The sequence below is a fragment of the Telmatherina bonti genome (assembly GCF_933228915.1).
Source record: "Telmatherina bonti genome assembly, chromosome: 24".
Taxonomy (NCBI): Eukaryota; Metazoa; Chordata; class Actinopteri; order Atheriniformes; family Telmatherinidae; genus Telmatherina; species Telmatherina bonti.
The window spans coordinates 19,903,379-19,923,280 of NC_136633.1; the positions used below are offsets into that span (position 1 = coordinate 19,903,379).

The following is a 19,902-nucleotide window of genomic DNA, read 5'->3' on the forward strand; positions in this document are numbered from 1 at the left end:
AAAATATTGTCTTTAATTAGTGAGTTACTGCTTTATTATACTTAATTCAGTTTAAATTAGACAGCTAAGATGAGTTTTTCTGTTAGCTCTACTTGTTTGAAGCATTACTTCAACAATAAAGTCATGGTGAGCTCAGCTTTAGAAAACAGGAGCTGATACAGGAAGTTGCCATCTAAAGGTCGCTACATGCAGCTGCGATGCGACATCACAGCTGGACAAACCGGGAACTCCACGTGGCACAACATTAAAACTTAAAGTTCCTGACTTGATAGTGCACATCGTCTAAGAAAGAGTGTTTCTCTGGTCAGATTTAGGTTATTTCCCATTTGAATTTGTTTTTTAACCTTTGCACAGTTTATGTACGAACTGATGGGAGCAAACACGGCTGCCGCTCGCATTATGTTGTCTGGTTTGTGGATAAAATTCAATTTCTCCCTGAAAGCAGCAACTCCAGCTGAAGAAGTTTCTAATTTAAACCATATTAGTCCAAAAAACACTTTGTATGGATCTGATTAAAAGGGACACATTTGTCTTAAAATGCTGAAAGACGTCCTGTTTTATACAGCAGACTCGCGACATCACTTATTTCCCTTGAAAAAAAGACTTAATTTGAAGTCTGCAGTGAGAAGGACCAAACGTAACCAGATGCCGATTCAAGTGTAATTTCCAAACATTTAAACAAATTCAATGTACAATTTCATTGGCAAAATTTAAAATTCTTACTCAGTAAATGCAATTAGTTAATTAGGGTTGATTTTAACAGAAGAATCAATGCAAATCTGAATCAGTTCTCAGTGCTTTTCAGGATTGATCTCAGTATTTGGTCCCTTTCACGGCTATTTGCATTGCCAATAAAGCTTCGCCTCATCCCGCCTCTTGCCAAGATGTCTTGCGAGGCTTCAGGTTTATCCATCAACCCTTCTCAGTGACTTTCAGCGAAATGTTTCTGTGGCGCAGACAGCGACGACTAATTTCAGATAAACTCAGCAAAACGTGCCTGAATTAAAAAACAGACAAATCCTGTTAAGAAAATGCAACAATTACATCATAATAACTGGGTGACAAATGACCTTAAAACAGTTAGATATGTACAGTAAATCATAACAAGACTTCAAACATCATCATCAGCTGCAGCAGCTTTCTATTTTCATACAAAGCACCACAAGGTTTGGTAAACTCGGCCTGTATCCGATGTTTCAGTGCACTTACTAAAGAATTATGAACTCATAGAAACTCAGATGTACGGTGGCTCAACTCTCGTATCATGCAGTGTCATCTGATCGAACACAGATCGATTCCTGGGGAAAAAACCCTCAAACCTCTGAGATGTGGAAATATCATTCATCTGCAGTTTGGGAGATTTTTTTTTTTTTTTTTTATCCTTTTCTCTTTTAAACATCTTTTTTTTGTTGTTTGTTTTCCTTTTTTTTTTTTTTTTTTTTTTTTAAGAGGAGCCCCACATTTCTACAAACATCAAGTCGAGTACAGCGGGGTTCTACTTTATGTTTGGAGGGAGCATGCTCTGCAGTCAGGACAGCATGCCAGCTACACAGAATGAACTGTCGCGTTTTTACCGTTTTAAATCTTCTAAAACAACCTCAAAGTTTGTCAATGGTCAACCAAAGGCATGATATTCTGCCAATCAACATCTATATCTCTGAGAAACCTCTACATGAGTTTTGAGTTTAACGCAAATAAATACAAAATAACTTGGAGATGCTCTTTTATATCTATCAAACAAACAAACAAAACAACAGCTGCCAATCTGTTTTTTTTTTTGTTTTTTTTTTACCCTAGATGTGGCAAAAACATCAGAACATCCCCCCCTGACTGGCTGGCTTTAAAACCAGCCCTAAAATCAGCAACATCAAATGCATCTCATGTAATATTTCGCTATTGTAATCAGACGGACTCACTAGCAGTATTGCCCTCCCAACAAGAATAGCTCTGATCTGATTCCAGCATCTATAAACGTGAGGCTCTTCATCCGAATGAGATGCTAAAGCTATGCTACAGAAAAGCTGGCCTTGCTCAAAGTGACTTTCAAAATAGTTTGGCAATGTGAAGCACCAGTTTTCAAAGCTATCTGAAAACCGACCCATAAACCCAACCACCAACCGCTGATCCACAACTGGGCCATTTAGAAAAATTGGACCTCTTCGTCTACACCTCACCACAGACACTCCAGAATGCTAAGTACAAAATATCACTTAAGTGGATGCGGAGCATGATCATCTATCAGCATGCAATAAGCTAAATGGTGAGAGGATTTATACACGGCCCGGAGACGAGGCAGCAGCCTTCAGCAGTCTGTGTACAGCGTACTTCCTTCTGACCTGGCGCGGCACTCCAGGCACGCAGAAGCTCGTACATCATCACCCACTGAAACATTTTTCTGTTGACAGAAGCAACAAGCACAATTTGTGCTGCACATCTGCTGAGTGTTGTGTTAGTACAATCCCAGAAGGTCCCAGAAACTTTAAAGGAACTAATTTTACAGTATTAGTTAATGTTGGCATCCTGAACCTCTTGATTCCTCATGCTGCTGACTGACAGGAGTTGCCCTGACATCTTACCTAAAAAACAAGAAATACCTGAAGATTATTCTGTTTGACTTCAAAGAGAAAAATAGTCAGGTAGACTAAAAGAAAAGAAGATACAATTTGGGACCATCTTGGCTCGGTTGCAGCGTTTATTTTCAGTGGAATCTGGGTCATTAGGGCTCCTGATGGTGAACGGGCTCAGAGCCGGTGCCGGGAGTCGTGGCTGTAGCTGCCCGGTGAAGTACGATTACGGTGTGGCTTGTATGCATCCTGATAGGGGTCCTGGTAGTCCTGGTAGGGGTCCTGCTGCTCCCGGCTGTGCTGCGAGCCTGAAGACATGCGGTTGTGTCCCTTATGTGCCCGATCGTTGTGGTAATTTTCATCTGATGTCATCAGGTTGCGTCGCTCGTTAGGGGTTGAATGGTCTCCTGTGTGGTTGCTCTGTCGCATTCTTTGGCTCTGCTAATGACAGGAGGACATGGAGGACGTGAGGAAGGAGCAGCAGCACGAGAGGACTGCAAATTAATCCCATTAAGACAATATCATGTGAATCTACCTATCCTTTCCTATAAAGCAGCCTGGGGTCAGTGGACACATACCTGCAGACCAGAGATGCTGGTGGGGTACGGGGTGAGCGTGGTGGGGCCCAGATTACGTCCCAGCAGAGGGTTTAGAGGCGTCGCCATCGAGGTATGGGTTGCTTTCCAATAGGCCTCGAGGTATTCAGCGAGGTGTTCACATGCATCTTCCAGTTGGTTCTCGTCCAAGATGATGTCAAACATTTCCTGTTTGCAGCGACAAACAAGGGGAAAATTTAAGTCTGTTTTTGACAAAAACATTTTCCGCTTTCATTTCTGAGTGCAAACATTTCTGGACATAAAAAAAAAAGAATAATTAGCAGTTAAAAAGTCTGTACTCCACTTACTGGTGGACACTGGGCTAATTTATCCGCTGCCACAAGTTGGACATTCAGGTGTTTGCTCTGGGACTTTCCTCTCGACTTAACTAACCTCTGCAGGACCTGGATGACAGGATGAGACAATACACAACCTTTCAACACAAACCTATAGGAGCACTGGGCTCATATCAACACAACACGTGTGCAAAAGTGCAGAAACTGTGGTTTATAGTAGTATGAGACACATGATATAAGTTACTCTGCAGGAATCTGTGTGAACTGTGTCAAAAATCTGTCAGAATGAATCATGTCCGTCATAATATCATGGTGTTTTTTTGGGAGAAAAGAGACACTTTTACATCAAAACAAACAATCAAGTATTATTTTGTTGCAGTCTGGTCTCGCTGATCCAACCAGTAATAGTGTCCATCCTGTCGGAACATTTTTTATGGTATTTGGAAATTTTAACAATCTCTATAATCTGGAAAAAAAAAAAAATCGATTCATGACTGCTTTTTGTTTTACTTGTACAGTTGGCATGCTATTGGGACAGTGTGGTGTAAAAATGTGTGCCACCTGGCTAGCATGTAACCATTTTGTGAAGGAGTGAACTGCTTCTATTGAAGAAGAAAAACCTGAAATACTGTGCAAACACGTCAGATTAATCTACCCTCTGTGCAACAGACCGCTTTGTCATGCAAATGTGATCAAGTGCAGGCTAATGGTGCAGATTTGAAGCCTGCATTGACTCAAGATGCTAAACCAGAAATCCTTGCAAGTCCAGCACTTCATGCTAGCTTTGAGGCTGTGATGTGCTACTGGAGTAACAAGGGCAAAATATCAACCTGTTACCTTTAAAATACTTAGGTGCTGTTGCCGTTTCTTTTGGAAAATAGCTGTGGAAATCATATTACATGATGCTTTATCCAGGCTTTGTCAATGAAACCCATATAACAGATTTAAACTCATCCTGCTGCAGAGAAATGCTCTCCAAGCACGCGATACCTTTGGCGAGGAGACTTTAACGTGGACAATGATAGGGGCTAGCGAGGTCTTCAGGAGCTGGGCTGGATGGTTGATGGTGTCGGCGTCCAGTACCACCAGCTGTAGCGAGCGAGCCAGCTCAAAGATCCTTTCAATCTCACTTTGTACCTCAGCTGTGGTGACAAGATACAATTGCAACAAAGAGCAACGCTCTTAAGCATCATCATATCATAATTCCTGATGATGGTTAAATCAGCTTCAGCTCACATATAAGAAACATCCTCCTTTTTGTGGCAATTGTGGGATTTTCTTACCTAAACTGGAGCGAGTGTTGGATCTTTCTATAATGGCCCGCTTACTGGGGTTGTTGAGGACGGACCTCTTGGCCAATGATATATCTGCTGTGACTCGTGTTATAGTTATCCTGAAAAAAAGAAGAGACATGTTGCTGAAATGTTTGCTTCGAGAAGTTCTATCACCTCCATCAAGACTATCTGCTTTGTTCAGTTTGCTTGTTGGTTAAATATTTACATCAAGGTTTTAACTGGAGATGGGAAATGATGAGCAGCTTTTGATTCTGATATGGATCCAAAATAATTTCTTTACATAATCTATGTCTGTTTTGCTCATGCTAAAAACTAGTCAGGAGATTCATTTAAACACTCAACTCGTCTCCTTTTCTTACCTGCCATCAAATCTGTGCTTGAGGAAGTCAAATAGTGCTTTCTGCATCATGTCTGTTACCTACGTGAAAAGGACAACATGTATGCAGAAGGAAAAGTTGTTGTGAAAAACATTTTTTGTCACCAGTCACAAAGGAAAGTATTTTCCCACGGTCTTCTGTCAAAACAATAAAAGGATTAAAATCCTACACAAAATATTGAAGCAATGAGAACAATGGGCTTGAAAATCCTGGTAGTTTTTTTTTTTTTTTTTTTTAAACATTTTACAGACAAAACCTGCAAGTAACACCCTTAAGATTAGAAAGGAGGTATGAGTCTCATAGTAATCCCATAGTAACTACATCTGTTTACATTTTCTTACACACTTATTTGTCTTTCTTATAACTAATAAAAATTAACTTTATACTTTAAGCTGTAGTTACAGTTTCTACCCTCTGCCTCCCTCTGAAACGCAGGTTAACCTATAAGTATGTGGAATATGTAAGCATTATACCGTAGGTGTGCAACGGACGATTAACGTGACCAGTCCAAAGAGTTTTCCTGTCCTACCTCCCAGTGCATGCTGGGATAAACAGATGGCTGATGCATCATTTTAAAACTTGGATATTGTGTAATGTGAAAATATGGATGCATTTTGCAGCTTTTTGCACATACTTTAAGGTCATGTATTGATAACTTTTATTAAATTAATTTTTTACTAATAGTAGCAAAACATTTAAAGCTTTGACACCTCATTCAGGTTCAGCAGCCTTAAGTTGTTTTCATTTATATTTATTGTAAAGATTGTTGTTTTAGTTCTTTTTGAGAAACAAAAGCTGTCAAAGCTTTTGTTTATTATATTCTGTGCAGTCTTTGTGTACGGAACATCATAAAGGAGGCAGCAAGGGTGTTATAAGAAGGATGATCATCACAGGACAAACAAACAAACTGCTAGTTACTTTACATGTTTTCATCTGACCTCTCAGTCTGCCTACAACTGGGATGTTCTGTGAGCAATGAAACTCACAATGAACCATACAAACAGCAAGCTGTATTTGGGGACATAAGGACACCAAGGTTGATCTGCTTTCCGGAGTCTTGTCTTTTTTTTTTGCATTCATGTAATATTTCATGTTTGATTTTAAAAGCCACCACAGAGCTATTTCTGTCTTTTTCTCCAACTGGAGACAGACGTAGACCATCCTCATATGAGCACCAAGCTCACCTCATAACCCTTGAGCGAGGGTCCCACCAGCACCACGGGCCTCATGGAGGGAACCACATCGTATGGAGGGATGTGCTCAGTCTGTTAACACAAAGCAGCAGCAGCAGCAGACTCATCACAAATATGGACACAGACTCAAAATAGCTTCACAGAACAAACAACAAAGCTGCAGTCGTGTCATACTGACTCAATAATGTATTAAATGAGAAGCATTTTGCCATGTTAAGGCATGTAGCAAATGATAAGTTGATTTGTTAAAATAACATCCTGTATATAACATTTTTATTTCTTAATGAATAATTAATAGGCTATTACATGGTTATTATATTCTGACCAACAATCAAGAGTTATCATTTGCTACACATATAGATGGAAATGGTTTATTACTGTACAAATTGTAGAACAGTCTAATAAAAAGCTGCAACAGAACACAGTAACAAGACTGAAGCGGAAAATTAGGTATAATGTAGTAATGTAGAAATGTAGAAATGTAGAAATGTAAAAATAATCCTAGAAATATATTAATAATAAAATAATACTCTCGTTTTCCTTTTTTTGTAAATATGCACATAGTTAACATAAAAAATGCCAAAAACTTATGGGAAAAGATGATACTAACACATTAGAAAGGTTGCCATAGCAGCAGCAAAAAGAAATGCGAGTTTAACTGAGTGATTAACTATTAAATATAAGCATTACAGAGTAGAAAATCATAGTGTTTTTTTTTTTTGTTTTTTTTGTTTTTTTTATTATTAATAAGTTTGGAAATGTGGAGCAAATCTGATTGTACGTTTCTAGTATTTACTGTAAGTGTAATTACATATAATCTATATGGAAAATGTTGCTTTATTTAACTTGTGCTTTATGAATGGAATTTTTTTCTAGTTGCCATGGAGATAGCCGTCTCAGAAGCAGTTTACTCAACATAATGATGAGTCAGCAAAGTACTAAGTACTTTAAGTTATGACACTAAATATCAGATTTGGTTTAAGTTTACCATTCATTTATAAAGATATAAAATAACCATCAGTTAATAAGAGGCTAAATATGTTGATATTTGTAAGACTTCTAAACATGCACATTAAGATTAGACATTTTTTTACTTTTTTATTTCAGATTTTAAATATAAATTGTTTGTTAACAAACTTCCACCTGTAAGTTTAATAATTAGAGACAGCTCCATTGTCTTTTTTTTTTTATAGCTCCACTGTAACATTAGCTTATTACCTGTAAAAAAAATACATCTAACTCTTAACTAAAATCTACCTTTCCAAATAATTTAACCAAGATAATCCATGTCATCATGTACTTTGTTATGTCAGGATTTTAATGTGTTAGTGTGTTAGTACACAGCCAGGCTGAAGTATATTGCATCATGAGGCTGTAACTTCCTGTCATTCCTACTAGTTCCTGTTATTTTGTGATGGTACCAACAAGTCGAATGGATGGTAGATGAGTGGGTTATACTGTCACCAACTTACCACTTTCTGTTTCTGCTTTCCTGTAGGAGGGGAGAGAAGACAGTGAAGGAGCCGTCAGTAGCTGCAGCTATGAGAGACGTTGCTACAATATTTCAGAAACATGCCTCATTTATTTTACTTTTCATCATGATTCATAACAAATGAAACCTAACAAGGATATAAAAAAAGGAATCCTATTGTCCTAAAGTCATATTCACAAAGTCACATGAGTGCAGTTCAGTGAGGGGGGGGGGGTCATAGCCTTCACGTTGGCTTCACACTGTAGTTAGCCCCAGTTTCAGAGCGCCTGCAGTCCTCAACTGGAGGAAGAGGAGGATCATGCGATAATGTACCAGCAACTCTATGCAGTGAACTTATGCTTTATGCGGAGACATGGGAAAGCTTTAAGAGTCTTATATTATCTATGCTGTTGCGGTTCAGGAAGTGTGGCTCTAAGCTGTGCAGGCAGGCCGCTAACAGCCCTCTCCCCCTGTCCAAAGTCCTCACCTGCTGAGGATATGAGTGGTCGGATAGAGGCAGATACCTCATCCTCTACACTGGAAGAGGAGTTGCCTCCAGACTTACTGGAAAAGACAAGAGGGGATATACAGAAGAAAAACAGACAGAAAACAAAGTGGCATTAATGCAGAAAAAAGAAATTCTTGAACCCTAAAATGAGCAGTAAGTGCAGATCAAAGCTGACAATATTTAAAAGTTCTATTGTTTTTTTTAAGCTAGTAATGGTTTCACGATAACAAAGCAGCAATTTTTTTAAGTCCAAGAACACCATCTAAGAACATTTACGAAGACTACTCCAGAATACAGATTTTTAAAAAGTATTAACAAAAAACCTGGAGCTTAATCAACACTGCTAAAGTTGATTAGAGATATGATCCAATGAGTCATCAGCAGGTAGATAATGATCTCAGTCTGCTGGAGGCAGAAGCAACTGTATATCTTTCTCATCATATCATATACGTAACTATCATTTAACAACACCACTCATATATACTTAAAACTTATATCTAAATAGATGTATTTAGCAGGAACCTGGCGGGAATAAACTGCTGGTGATGAGTCAGACCAGAAACTGATTAGAACCAAAATATATGGAGCTAATATTTGATAGACACTTTAAAATGATATTTGAACAATATTTAACACCGCATCTCATTTATATCTACATATTTTTTAATATGACATGATGACAGATGCTATGTCTTTGAGAAATTAGTTATAGGTTTTAACTATTTATACACCTGAGGTGAAATACAGCCAAGGTAGCATCTCTCATGCTGAAGATACAAAGGATTCAACATTATAAGGATAAAGGTTGTTGTATATATGTAGATAATACCTGTGCTTTTAATCAGGATGAAATTTTAAAAGGTATCTGAGTGTAATCAGTTCTGACAAAACAAATCTAGATGTAAAAAACACAGAAAATTAGATTGTTTCATTGTGATTATTTAAAGTTTGTTCAATGGAGGAAGATTGTTGTTTAGTCCAAGTTAACTCAAAACTGAAGAAATCAACCGTGAACTTAAGGACAAGAAAAAGGACAAGAACTGTGACTTAAGGACGAGAAAAAAAACCAAATAGTACTGATGTTGGTGACAGAATGTCAGTAAATTACTTTGACAACATAAATAACAATATTATATAAACGTATAAACCCATCCCTCATTTCTTGAATTTTATATATTTAAGCAGTCACACTTTTTTAATAATATAAAATGGCCCTGAGGTATTGTTTACCAGATTTTCTGAAGGTCTTTAAAAGTTTCTCTTTGGACATTGTCAGCTTTTTTTTTTTTTTTTTTTTTTGCTAATTGTCAGTCCAGTCTTTGTATCTGCATTTTCAAAAGAAACATTTTTTTGTTAAGCCACTTAACACTGACCTACAGAAAACTTAATAATAACTCATTTCTAAAAGAAAATATATGTTTACAGACTTTTTAAAATATATTTAGCTGCATTTATGAAACACAAGTAAAACAACAGCTTGACATATATGAATATTTGTTGGACTATCAAGACAAATTCCCCTTGGTGTTATCAGAAAACGTGACACATTTCAGCATAATGTGGAAACCTGAAATTGGAGGGCAAAAGGGGAAGTGTGCAGTATAAGAAACTACAACAGATTACCAGCATTAGACAGCTACTGGCTCAGAAAACACAAAAGAAAGAAAAAATAAAATAAAAACACTGACGCAGGGCAGGCTTGCTTGCTGAAGCCTCATTAGAAATGGCCTCCGTAGAATGACGGCTGTCATAAGTTGTTCTCAAGGAAGGGGGACGAGGAGAAAAGGCTGAGCTATGCCAAATGACACAAGAACTGGACTGAGAATCAGTAGCAACAGGACTGACAGTGATGCATTCTCCCCAGAGAGCAGACCTCAACATTACTGAAGCAGTGTGTAGGCCTGTCACGGTAACAACTTTTGCCATGTGATTAATTGTCTTAGAAATTATTGCGATAGATGATAATATTGCGCCAAGTGATTATTGTTGTCATTTTGAGACCATTTTAAACTAAAATAACAATAATGCCATAATAATGCAAGTACACCCCTTTGAAGTTCAAAGTACTTTAATTTCTACAGAACATTTAACTCGATGTGCGGACTAGACTCATCCAGACCCCAGTCTGCTGAAACAGATCAGGATTTCTCCTGGGGTTTGGTGTGGTTGTCTGGACCATATGGTCTCTAAACACTAAGGGTGGGAAAATCAAATTGAAAAATTGAGTATTGGGATTTTTTTGCTTCACAATTTTAAAATAGATTTTTTTTTTTTTTTTTTAAATAAAATTTTTTTTTTAAATAAATAAATAAAGATATTCCATGATAAAATTTTTGCCATTTTTATTGTTTTTATTGGTCTTTTTACTTGTCTTCTTGGGCATTATAGCAGCAGTATGATGGTCTGGCTACTGGGTGGCTTTTTCCGAATTGAAATCAAGAAAAATAACGAGCAAAAAAGTTTCGTACATTTTGTACATGTTTTTAATCTACAAAAATCAGAAATATCAAAGAATTGTGAGAATCGCAATTTAAATCAAATCGGCATCCAAAAAATCGGAATCAAATCGAATCAGGACAAAAGCATATTGTCACAGCCCTACTAAACACCATGTAACACAGTTAGTCTATGGTGAAGCTCATATAAGGGGACATGTTTGGACTTTACCAGAGGTGGAATCGTAAAATGTCATTTTTCATGTAAAGTTGTGGAACTGCCGTTTGTAACATGAATGTTCATCCAAGCAATTCATATTTGCTATGAAATGTTTGCAGCATTTTTCAAAATGTTGCCTTTTAGCGATATTAAAGGGCAGCATGGCTTTACCAACCATGCAGTCTGAGTGCACACCATGTCGCATTGTCCCGTTTGTATTTATCTGTTGGTTAAACACTGCAGTGATCGTGGACTGTCAGGAAGATGGAGCTAGCCTGTTTGTTAAGGTCTCTTTTTCCCAGCTGGAAAAAACTGCAGTTGATGATTGTGTTTTACGTGCAGATGGAAGCTTTCTGTATGGTCATGTTTAGTTAATATTGTCTTAAAAGAAATGTGGCATGAGAAAAGAAAGACAAATGAAAATTATTACGTCCTGCAAACGCATTTTTTCTTATCATGTGATCAATTGACCTATTGCTTATTGCGACAGGGCTAGCAGTGTGGGGTCATTTTGGAAGACAACATCCGAAGAAAAGCCTTGAAATGTCCTTAAAGAAGCCTGGAGAGCAATTCCTGAAGACTACTTAAAGAAATTACAAGAAATTTGTCTCCTGGTTAATGAGGTTTGCATGTCTTAGCGTGTCTCTTCTTGTCTGTGAAGCTTGGTGACTAAAAGCCACAGAGGCACTGAAGCAGTCTGGTAACATTAGTATTAACCTCCACAGCAAGGCTTGAGGAGGTGCGAGAACATTAATAGTATAAACTCCAGACGACAGAACATTCAAGAGCCATTATTCACAAAAGAAAACTAGTCAGGCCGATAGGTGTGCTAATTACAGCTACTGAAAGCGTTGGCTGCAGTCAGTGTGAGTAAAGGAAGAAAGTAAATAGGTATTAGTCACTGGAACACCTGGGTCAAAGCAAGCTTCAAAAGAAATGATGGAAATACACATGATAGTAAAAGGAATTATAACCAATTTAAGGAGGAATTATTGGATTTATTTTTTTCTAATTGTTCTGCTCAGGACAGATGGAAGTTTTAAAAGCTTTCCTACCTCCCTCTTTTACTTAATAAAACCATCAATCAATTAAACTTTGGTTCAAATTATTGTTATTTAACAAAACCTGCTTTCGACTAAATAAGACCAAACACACATACACACACCTAAAGAAATAAATAGATATTTTTTCATTTGAATTCAAGAACATTTTCCCATTTTTTGTTTCATTTGATGGAATACCAAAAATCCTAAATGTTTTTTTTGTTTAATCAAACTATAAAAGCCAAAAAGTTTAAATCTCCATTTTGTTTGGAAATTTTAAGTGAAATTTTTTTTTTTTTTTTTTAAGTCAATAATTTAATCGACAAGACTGTTTAATCATTCATCTCAAAATTAAAAGAGTCCTTTTCATTGAACTATTTATATTTAACATAATAAATTAACTAATCAAATAACATTTTTAAAACCTTGATCACAATAAAGGATGGCAACTATAAAGTGTCTAATAAATGCCTCATTAAACCATGAGTTTGGTAAATATGATTATTTTCTGGATAACAGAATTCACACACCGCCCACAGTTTGAGCAAAGTTTCTCTGGCTTTGTTGATTCTGTTTTTTTGTTTTCCAAAAAAGCTGCCAAACTAAATCTGAGGAAAGGATGGAAATCAGAGTGCTTTTTTTCCAGTAAACATTGCTGTGTGACCTTTTAAAATATAGTTTGTAAATAAACTATCTAAAAAAATAAAAAAATTTAAAAAAAGCATTTTTGCTCCTTACCCTTGGACTCGTCCTCTCTTTTGCTCCTGTTGGAGCCGGATGTTCTCAAGCTTCAGAGGACTGGGGATGAACCCGATCTCACATCCCTCTTTCACCAGGCGACCGATCCACCAGTCATTGTTGAATTTCTTAACATGCACATAAAAAAAAAAAAAAAAAGAAAAAAAAACAACCAAAATACTGAGACTGTTTTGTATTAACACTTAAAATCCTGTTCCCAACACTAAAAATACTGAAATAAATGCAGTGTACGTAGGATAATTTGATCATATTTCATGTTAAAGTACACATGTACCTCCTTTATGTGGAGAAAGTCCTTGGCATCAAAGGAGATGGCCGTAGCTGGAACTGGAACGTCCTCATCCAGTGCACCACAATAGCTGACATTGGTCCTTACAGCAAAGGCCACCGGTTTCGTCTGGAGGGCAAAAACTCAGTGTATCTTCTATCTAATACCAATATAATACCATCTGTTTTTATGTTCTTTTTGACAAAAACTTCTAAACATAATGTGTAGTATTAACATACCATGCAGTATTTGAGCATTTTAATGTCTCTGTGGTTGGTTCGTTACCTTGGCTCTTTCCAGTTGAACGGCAGCCTGTTGCTCCCTCTCCTGACGGCTCTGTCCCGGTCCCTGGCTCTGGCTTGGGCTCTGGCTCTGGACCTGGGCCTGCACCTCCCGCTCCTCCTCCAGAGATACATCTGAATCTGATGGTCTGCTAGTATAAGAATCAGCTGAGCCCTGAGAACGAAAATATCACCATGGGTTACTGAAACAGTCCAGGTTGGAGACGTGAACATCGAAGTGAACGACGTCTAAACTACAAACCCGTCAGTGTTGCTGCTAAAACTGAGGACAGAAGCAGCTGAATAACCTAAGCTGTCTTTCTGACAAAGGCCCCGAGCTTTACACGGTCACATGGTTTTACATGAGCCATTTAAAAACAGAAAACAAGGGCATACTGTAACATAACAAGGTTATAAATCCCTTATGGGATCATTTACTCAAGTTTTGGGGTTTACATCAATTTGCAGAGAGCCAAGTCCGGAGCGGTCGCTTGGCACTCTGAATGCAGAACAGGTGAATAAGTGATGGAGAAAAGAGCCGACTGCCAGGAGTATCCCAGACAAAAAGGACTTTTCAGCCCTCTGCTGTCAGCATTTCGCCTGACCATCCACTTATTCATTACATATTGTGGACAGTGAAGACGACAGCGGCAGCTCCTGGAAAAAGAAGGCAGATTTCTGCTTGTTTATTTCTTTAGTTTCAGACTTCTTTGACTTATTTAAAGTAATCATCCCATATGAATACTGGTAAACTGGTCTGGAGCTGCTTTTCCTGAAACTCTTTAACACAACTTCTTTTTTTTTTTTTGCTGGGACACGCCTGCATCAAGTGCTTCCCTCTGCTGTTTTAATCTAAACAATCAGCCACTAATGATGATTCAATTAAGAAGGGCCATTAGTTACGAGATGATCAATCAAGTTAGTCATCACAGCTAAGCACTTTTCCGTGTCTTTTACAGCAAGCAAGCAGCAGCAAAGCCTGACTTCAGCACACTGCTCATCTGGACTGTGCATCCCATCTCACAGACTTGCTGGGCATATGCAGGATTTCCAAGAACACGTTTCTGCTGGCTGTTCAAGATTTTCCACTTGTGTTGAAATCATTAAGACTTGCAGATTTGACTTATCTTTACTGGTCACAAGTGGGATTAAACTATAATGTGATCAATAAGTGGCTCTGGAGGAGATCTCAGCTTGAGCTTTGAGACTTCTTTTAATTTCTTTTTTTAAGAAACCAGATGGGAGGGTCTAAAAAGATAAGTGAGAGGTTTCTTCTACCTCCATTTTTGCTGTCTTATATAAACAGTCTTTTATGGGTTCAACAACTTTCCAGACAGTCATAAATATACAGCCTTTTTTTTGCATCTTTAATAGAGGCATCATGTGTGTAAATGTATATTCCCACAATACCATATTCCCAACATTTAGAAGTCATAAATAAATCTGTTTGGACGATTTGAGGGTACATTGTAGCATCTGTAGCATGAAGTATTATCCAATGGAGTAGCTTCAGCATGTGACTCATCAGCATCAGAATCCACTTCATGACATCACGTTGCATGTTTCTCCGAGCCTCGTCAGAGTCTGCACACCACGCAGTCGCAGGGCCGGATGAGAAATACTCAGCTGGATATTTTCAAGAAAGTGATAAGTGCTAAAAAAGAAAATGTGACACACGCTTTGTCGTTTCAGCAACACCTTTCAGGGAGATGTTGGTTATTATTCATCTTTAAATTTCCTTCGTGAATCAAAGCGTGGTTCATCTCTTTGAAGTGCAGAGTGCAACCAACACTAAATGGCTCCTCCTGGCTCTGGTGGGCTCCTGACGTCCGTTCTTTCAGCCTTACAGGCAGATCGCAGCCACATTTACATCACACATGCAAACAGAGGTAAAAATGACTCAGAATCATGTGAATGTCACACATCGGAAGCCATCCGCCTAATGTGCACCCCCCTCCCCAGCTTTACAAACCCACCCAACCCCCTTCCAGTCAAGCATAGCCCTGGATCACGCTACGCTGTACCACTGGCTTACCCATCAAAGGCCTCTTACGTATGTGTGTGTGTGTGTGTGTGTCTGGTGTGCGTGTGCCGTGAGCTACTTCTATCAATAAATACATAGCAAGAGGACAAAAGCAGGTTCTCACACACACACACACACACACACACACACTCACCGCCTCCGAGTCTTCAAATCCATGCAGGTACAAATTGTCATACATGGAGGTTTGATATTCCAACGAGCGCCTCTAGAAGAATGAGGGGGGTAAAAAGAGTGGAGGCGGAGGAAAAAGGAGGGGGCACCAGAGGAAAAAAAAAAAAAAAAAAAGGACAGATGGGGGGATGACGACAACCCTTTCTCTCCACAGCAGAAAATAAAATTAAAAAAATATTTATCTCTGTCCCGCTGGATCACGCCTGGTCCTCCGGAGGCGCGTTGCTGGATGGATGCAGCTTCTCCCGGATCCCGGAGTGCTGCTGGCTGCCTCACATTATAGGATGGAGATGCTCTCCCTGGAGGTAGCCCAATCCTGGCATTTCATTTTTATTCAGCTTCCACACGCACAAACCCCACACAGACACAGCGAGAGCAGCAGGGGCAGCAGCAGAAGAAGAGCAGCGGATCCTTCCTCAATATCCAAGCCTGATGACAGAGCCAGTGTACAGACAGCTGATTGGCTGCCTGGCTGTCCACTCAGCCTGGATGAACGCTCTGGGCTTTTTTTTCTCTCCCCCAGTGCAGTGAAGTAGAAGAAATCAGAGGAGGGGAGGGGGAGATGAAGGTGTAAAAGAGGGGAGCAGCATCCTCCATATCTCCATTACCTTTCAACCTCAATCTGCTTATTTATTCCCCATGGAGGGGAAAAATAAATTACATTTAGATCTACTAATACGAGTGGCATATTGAATGTGTGAATATGATTAATAGAGTATTTCATTTCCTATTAACGATAAAACTAAAAGAACATAAAGGTTTGCGAAGATCACAAAACAGGGTTTGATTCATATTTGGACACTTTTTAATATTTGATATTAAGGTTCAGTAATGTTTTTGAAAATTTCTGAAGGGAAGACACAAGGATAAGAAAACAAACCCTAAAATGTGGATTTTTCATGCATATATGCAGAACACCTACGGTGAGAAAGCCTCATAATCTTTTCATGTTAAAGTGTTTAGGGGTTTTGGAAATGCTAATATGCTGAAAACGAATTGGTACCCAAGTATCAATACATACCAGACATATAAAAAATGGCCAAGTGTAATATCTGGTACTGGTTGCTGATACCTTGATTGTTTCTTTATTACTTAAAAGAACATTTTCTAAACTGAGGGTGCTGATGCTCAAAAATCAATTAATAAATAAGAGCACACCTTTATGAAATTAATTTGGGATTTTTATTACAACTGTCATTATAAGTTACTTTAATACAAACAAATAAATCTGAAATTAACAGGTTAATTTTGAATGGAATACATTACGTATGCAATTTTAGCTATTTGAATAGGGCACTATCTCGGCGACAGAAGCTGATTTTGGTCATGCAGGTGCTTTGTCGCAGTGATGAACCTTTTTTTTTTTTCATTATTTATGAAGATTCAGATGTTTTTCAAGCATTACATTTACTATTTTTATCATTAGGTGTCCAGAAACAACATTATAATTGGTGCTATTACAAAAATACTAATTTGGCATTATCTCTGCAAAAAAACTGATTTGGGGTTCCAGCAACATAATCCATCAAAAACCAATTTTTCCTACTGGATGAACCAGTATTCACACAATTCATCACTCAATCGCGCTGTCAGGGGTGGGCTCAAAAAGTCTGAGAGCCACAAACTTATAATAACATTGCTGTAACTCTAATTTAGTCCTTGAATTGAACTGTGACTATTAAACTGTCTCAATCTATCCCCACTCATCAGACTGCAGCTGCAAACATGCTTGACTTTTCAGCTGGACTATATTAGCAAACAGCTAACAATGGCTACTTGTGTTAAATGACTCTTGTTCCGATCACCAGAGAGCTGATAGGCTCTAATATCTGCTTACCTATCAATTTGTCATGCATTTAACCACGTTCATTTGAACCAGTGTTGTTTAGACCATTGTAGCATTTTCATATGTCAAAGAAATGACATATTGTGCAAGTAACCTTGACGCACCGGCCCTGTCCCAATACTAACACTATCACCCTTGTGCTCCTGGAACACATTTTCATGGTAAAGGGTTCAAGTGTGTGGTGGATGTTGGCACTGCCCCCTTTGCACCCTCAGTCCACACTTCAGCTAAGTCCACATCTAAGCCATGGACTGTGTATAAAAGATGGACAGAGTCTCAGTGACATCACTTGAAGGTATCTGAAGAGCTGAATTGAAGCTCATTGGGCAGTTCCTACTGTTGCAATCTTGGCAGCGTCACATGCGCCGTCACTCCCAGAAAATACAAAAAAGGGCAAAGAGGTAGAGCTGAGAGTGGGGCTGTAAAAGTGTTGTGGATGATTGACATCTATTAAACTCCAACCTGCCTGTAGGTAAAAGCTAACCTGGAGCTAACAGGAGCATGTAGAGATGGGTGAGCTAAAGCTAAATCATACTGTTAACTGGCTAATCGCAGTTGTGCTACACTCTGCTTTCATGCAGTGGGATATCAGGTCAACTGTCAATCAAAAGGACACGCCCCTAATTATGCTGAATTTTTTATATTTAGTTACTTCTAAACAGAGGAGTTCATGAAGGTAAACCTGACATATTAAACCGGAAACCGATTTTTGTACCAGACTGTAAACATGTTTATTTCTGCTGTGAAGTTGGCCTTTTTAACATGGGAGTCTATGGAGATTTACTCTGTTTTAAAGCCCCTAGTGGTTGAGGGGGGAACTGCAACTTTTGGCACTTCTGCATAGGTTTCACTTTTAAGTGCTGGAGGTTGCTGCTTGATATTGAGCATATTACCCACAATTAATTTTGGGTCTGTGTGTGTTGATCTAAACATATTGTTTGCTATTAAAGGCGATGGTTTGATTTTGATTACAAAGTTTGGGATTTTGTTATTACAGTTGGAAGTTGTGGATTTGTGTTTAGAGTTTTGAGAAAGAAGGTGGAAATTTCACGACATGCCATCCATCTATCTTCTACCTCTTATCCGGGGTCGGGTCGTGGGGGAAGCAGCCTAAGCAAGAAAACCCAGACTTCCCTCTCCCCAGCCACATTTGCCAACTCTGCGGGGGGGATCCCGAGGCGTTCACAGGCCAGCCAAGAGATATAATCCCTCCAGCATGTCCTGGATCTCCCCCGGAGTCTCCTCCCAGAACACCTCACCAGGGAGGTGTCCAGGAGGCATCCTGACCAGATGCCATAACCACCTCAACTGGTTCCTCTCGATGCTGAGGAGCAACGGCTCTACTCTGAGCCCTTTACGGATGACCTAGCTCCTCATCCTATCTCTTAGGGAGAGCCCGGCCACCCTGCGGAGGAAATTCATTTCAGCTGCCTGTATACAAGATCTCGTTCTTTCGGTCACGACCATAGGTGAGGGTAGGAACGTAGATCAACTGGTAAATCGAGAGCTTCACCTTCTGGCTCAGCTTCTTCTTCACCACAACAGACCAGCGCAGAGTCCGCATCACTGCAGACGCTGCACTGATCCGTGTGTCGATCACACGCTCCATCCTTCCCTCACTTGTGAACAAGACCCCGAGATATTTAAACTCCTCCACTTGAGGCAGAACCTCACTCCCGACCCGGAGAGGGCAATCCATCCTATCGAGGACCATGGTCTCAGATTTGGAGGTGCTGATTCTCATCCCAGCCGCTTCACACTCGGCCGCGAATCGCTCAAGTGACAACTGGAGATCACGACCAGATGAAGCCAAACAGGACCACGTCATCTGCAAAAACTAGAGACCCAATCCTGAGGCCACCAAGTCGGATCCCCTCAACGCTTCGACTGCACCGAGAAATTCTGTCCATATAAGTTATGAACGGTGATAAAGGGCAGCCTTGGGAGAGTTCAACCCTCACCGGAAACGAATCCAAATTACTGCCGGCAATGCGGACCAAGCTCTGACACTTGTCGCACAGGGACCGGACAGCTTGTAAAAGGGGGTCGGGTACCCCATACTCTCGGAGTACACCCCCACAGGAATCCCCGGGGAACACAGTCGAATTCTCTAGATCCACAAAGCACATGTAGACTGGTTGGGCAAACTGCCATGCCCCCTCCAGGACCCCAAAGAGGGTATAGAGCTGGTCCACTGTTCCGCGACCAGGACGAAAACCACACTGCTCCTCCTCAATCCGAGATCCGACTATCCGGTGGACCCTCCTCTCCAGTACCCCTGAATAGACCTTACCAGGGAGGCTGAGGAGTGTGATTCCCCTGTAATTGGAACACACCCTCAGGTCCACATTCTTTAAAAGGGAGACCACCACCCCAGTCTGCCAGTCCAGAGGCATTGTTCCCGATGTTCACGCGATGCTGCAGAGGCGTGTCAGCCAGGACAGCCCCACAGCGTCCAGAGCTTTAAGAAACTCCGGGCGGATCTCATCCACTGCCGGGGCCTTGCCACCAAGGAGCTTTTTAACCACCTCAACG

At 39.6% G+C, this 19,902-nt stretch overlaps 1 protein-coding gene across 2 annotated transcripts in view; it reads right to left on the reverse strand.

Moving 5' to 3' along the window:
* Positions 1-2,741: 2,741 nt before the first annotated feature.
* Positions 2,742-19,902, reverse strand: part of LOC306773963 (voltage-dependent L-type calcium channel subunit beta-4-like) — a gene marked incomplete at both ends in the record, with an annotated part of 20,705 nt that continues 3,544 nt past the window's right edge. Inside the window, 13 exons of one of the 2 annotated variants that reach the window (XM_079263915.1) lie at positions 2,742-3,002; positions 3,143-3,328; positions 3,469-3,564; positions 4,447-4,598; positions 4,740-4,849; positions 5,111-5,169; positions 6,313-6,393; positions 7,794-7,813; positions 8,280-8,356; positions 12,737-12,864; positions 13,032-13,154; positions 13,311-13,481; positions 15,484-15,528. In XM_079263915.1, the coding sequence (XP_079120041.1) occupies positions 2,742-3,002; positions 3,143-3,328; positions 3,469-3,564; positions 4,447-4,598; positions 4,740-4,849; positions 5,111-5,169; positions 6,313-6,393; positions 7,794-7,813; positions 8,280-8,356; positions 12,737-12,864; positions 13,032-13,154; positions 13,311-13,481; positions 15,484-15,528 (1,509 nt within the window). Of the gene's footprint in view, positions 3,003-3,142; positions 3,329-3,468; positions 3,565-4,446; positions 4,599-4,739; positions 4,850-5,110; positions 5,170-6,312; positions 6,394-7,793; positions 7,814-8,279; positions 8,357-12,736; positions 12,865-13,031; positions 13,155-13,310; positions 13,482-15,483; positions 15,529-19,902 lie in introns of those variants that run through there. The other variant, XM_079263914.1, reaches the window with a different exon arrangement.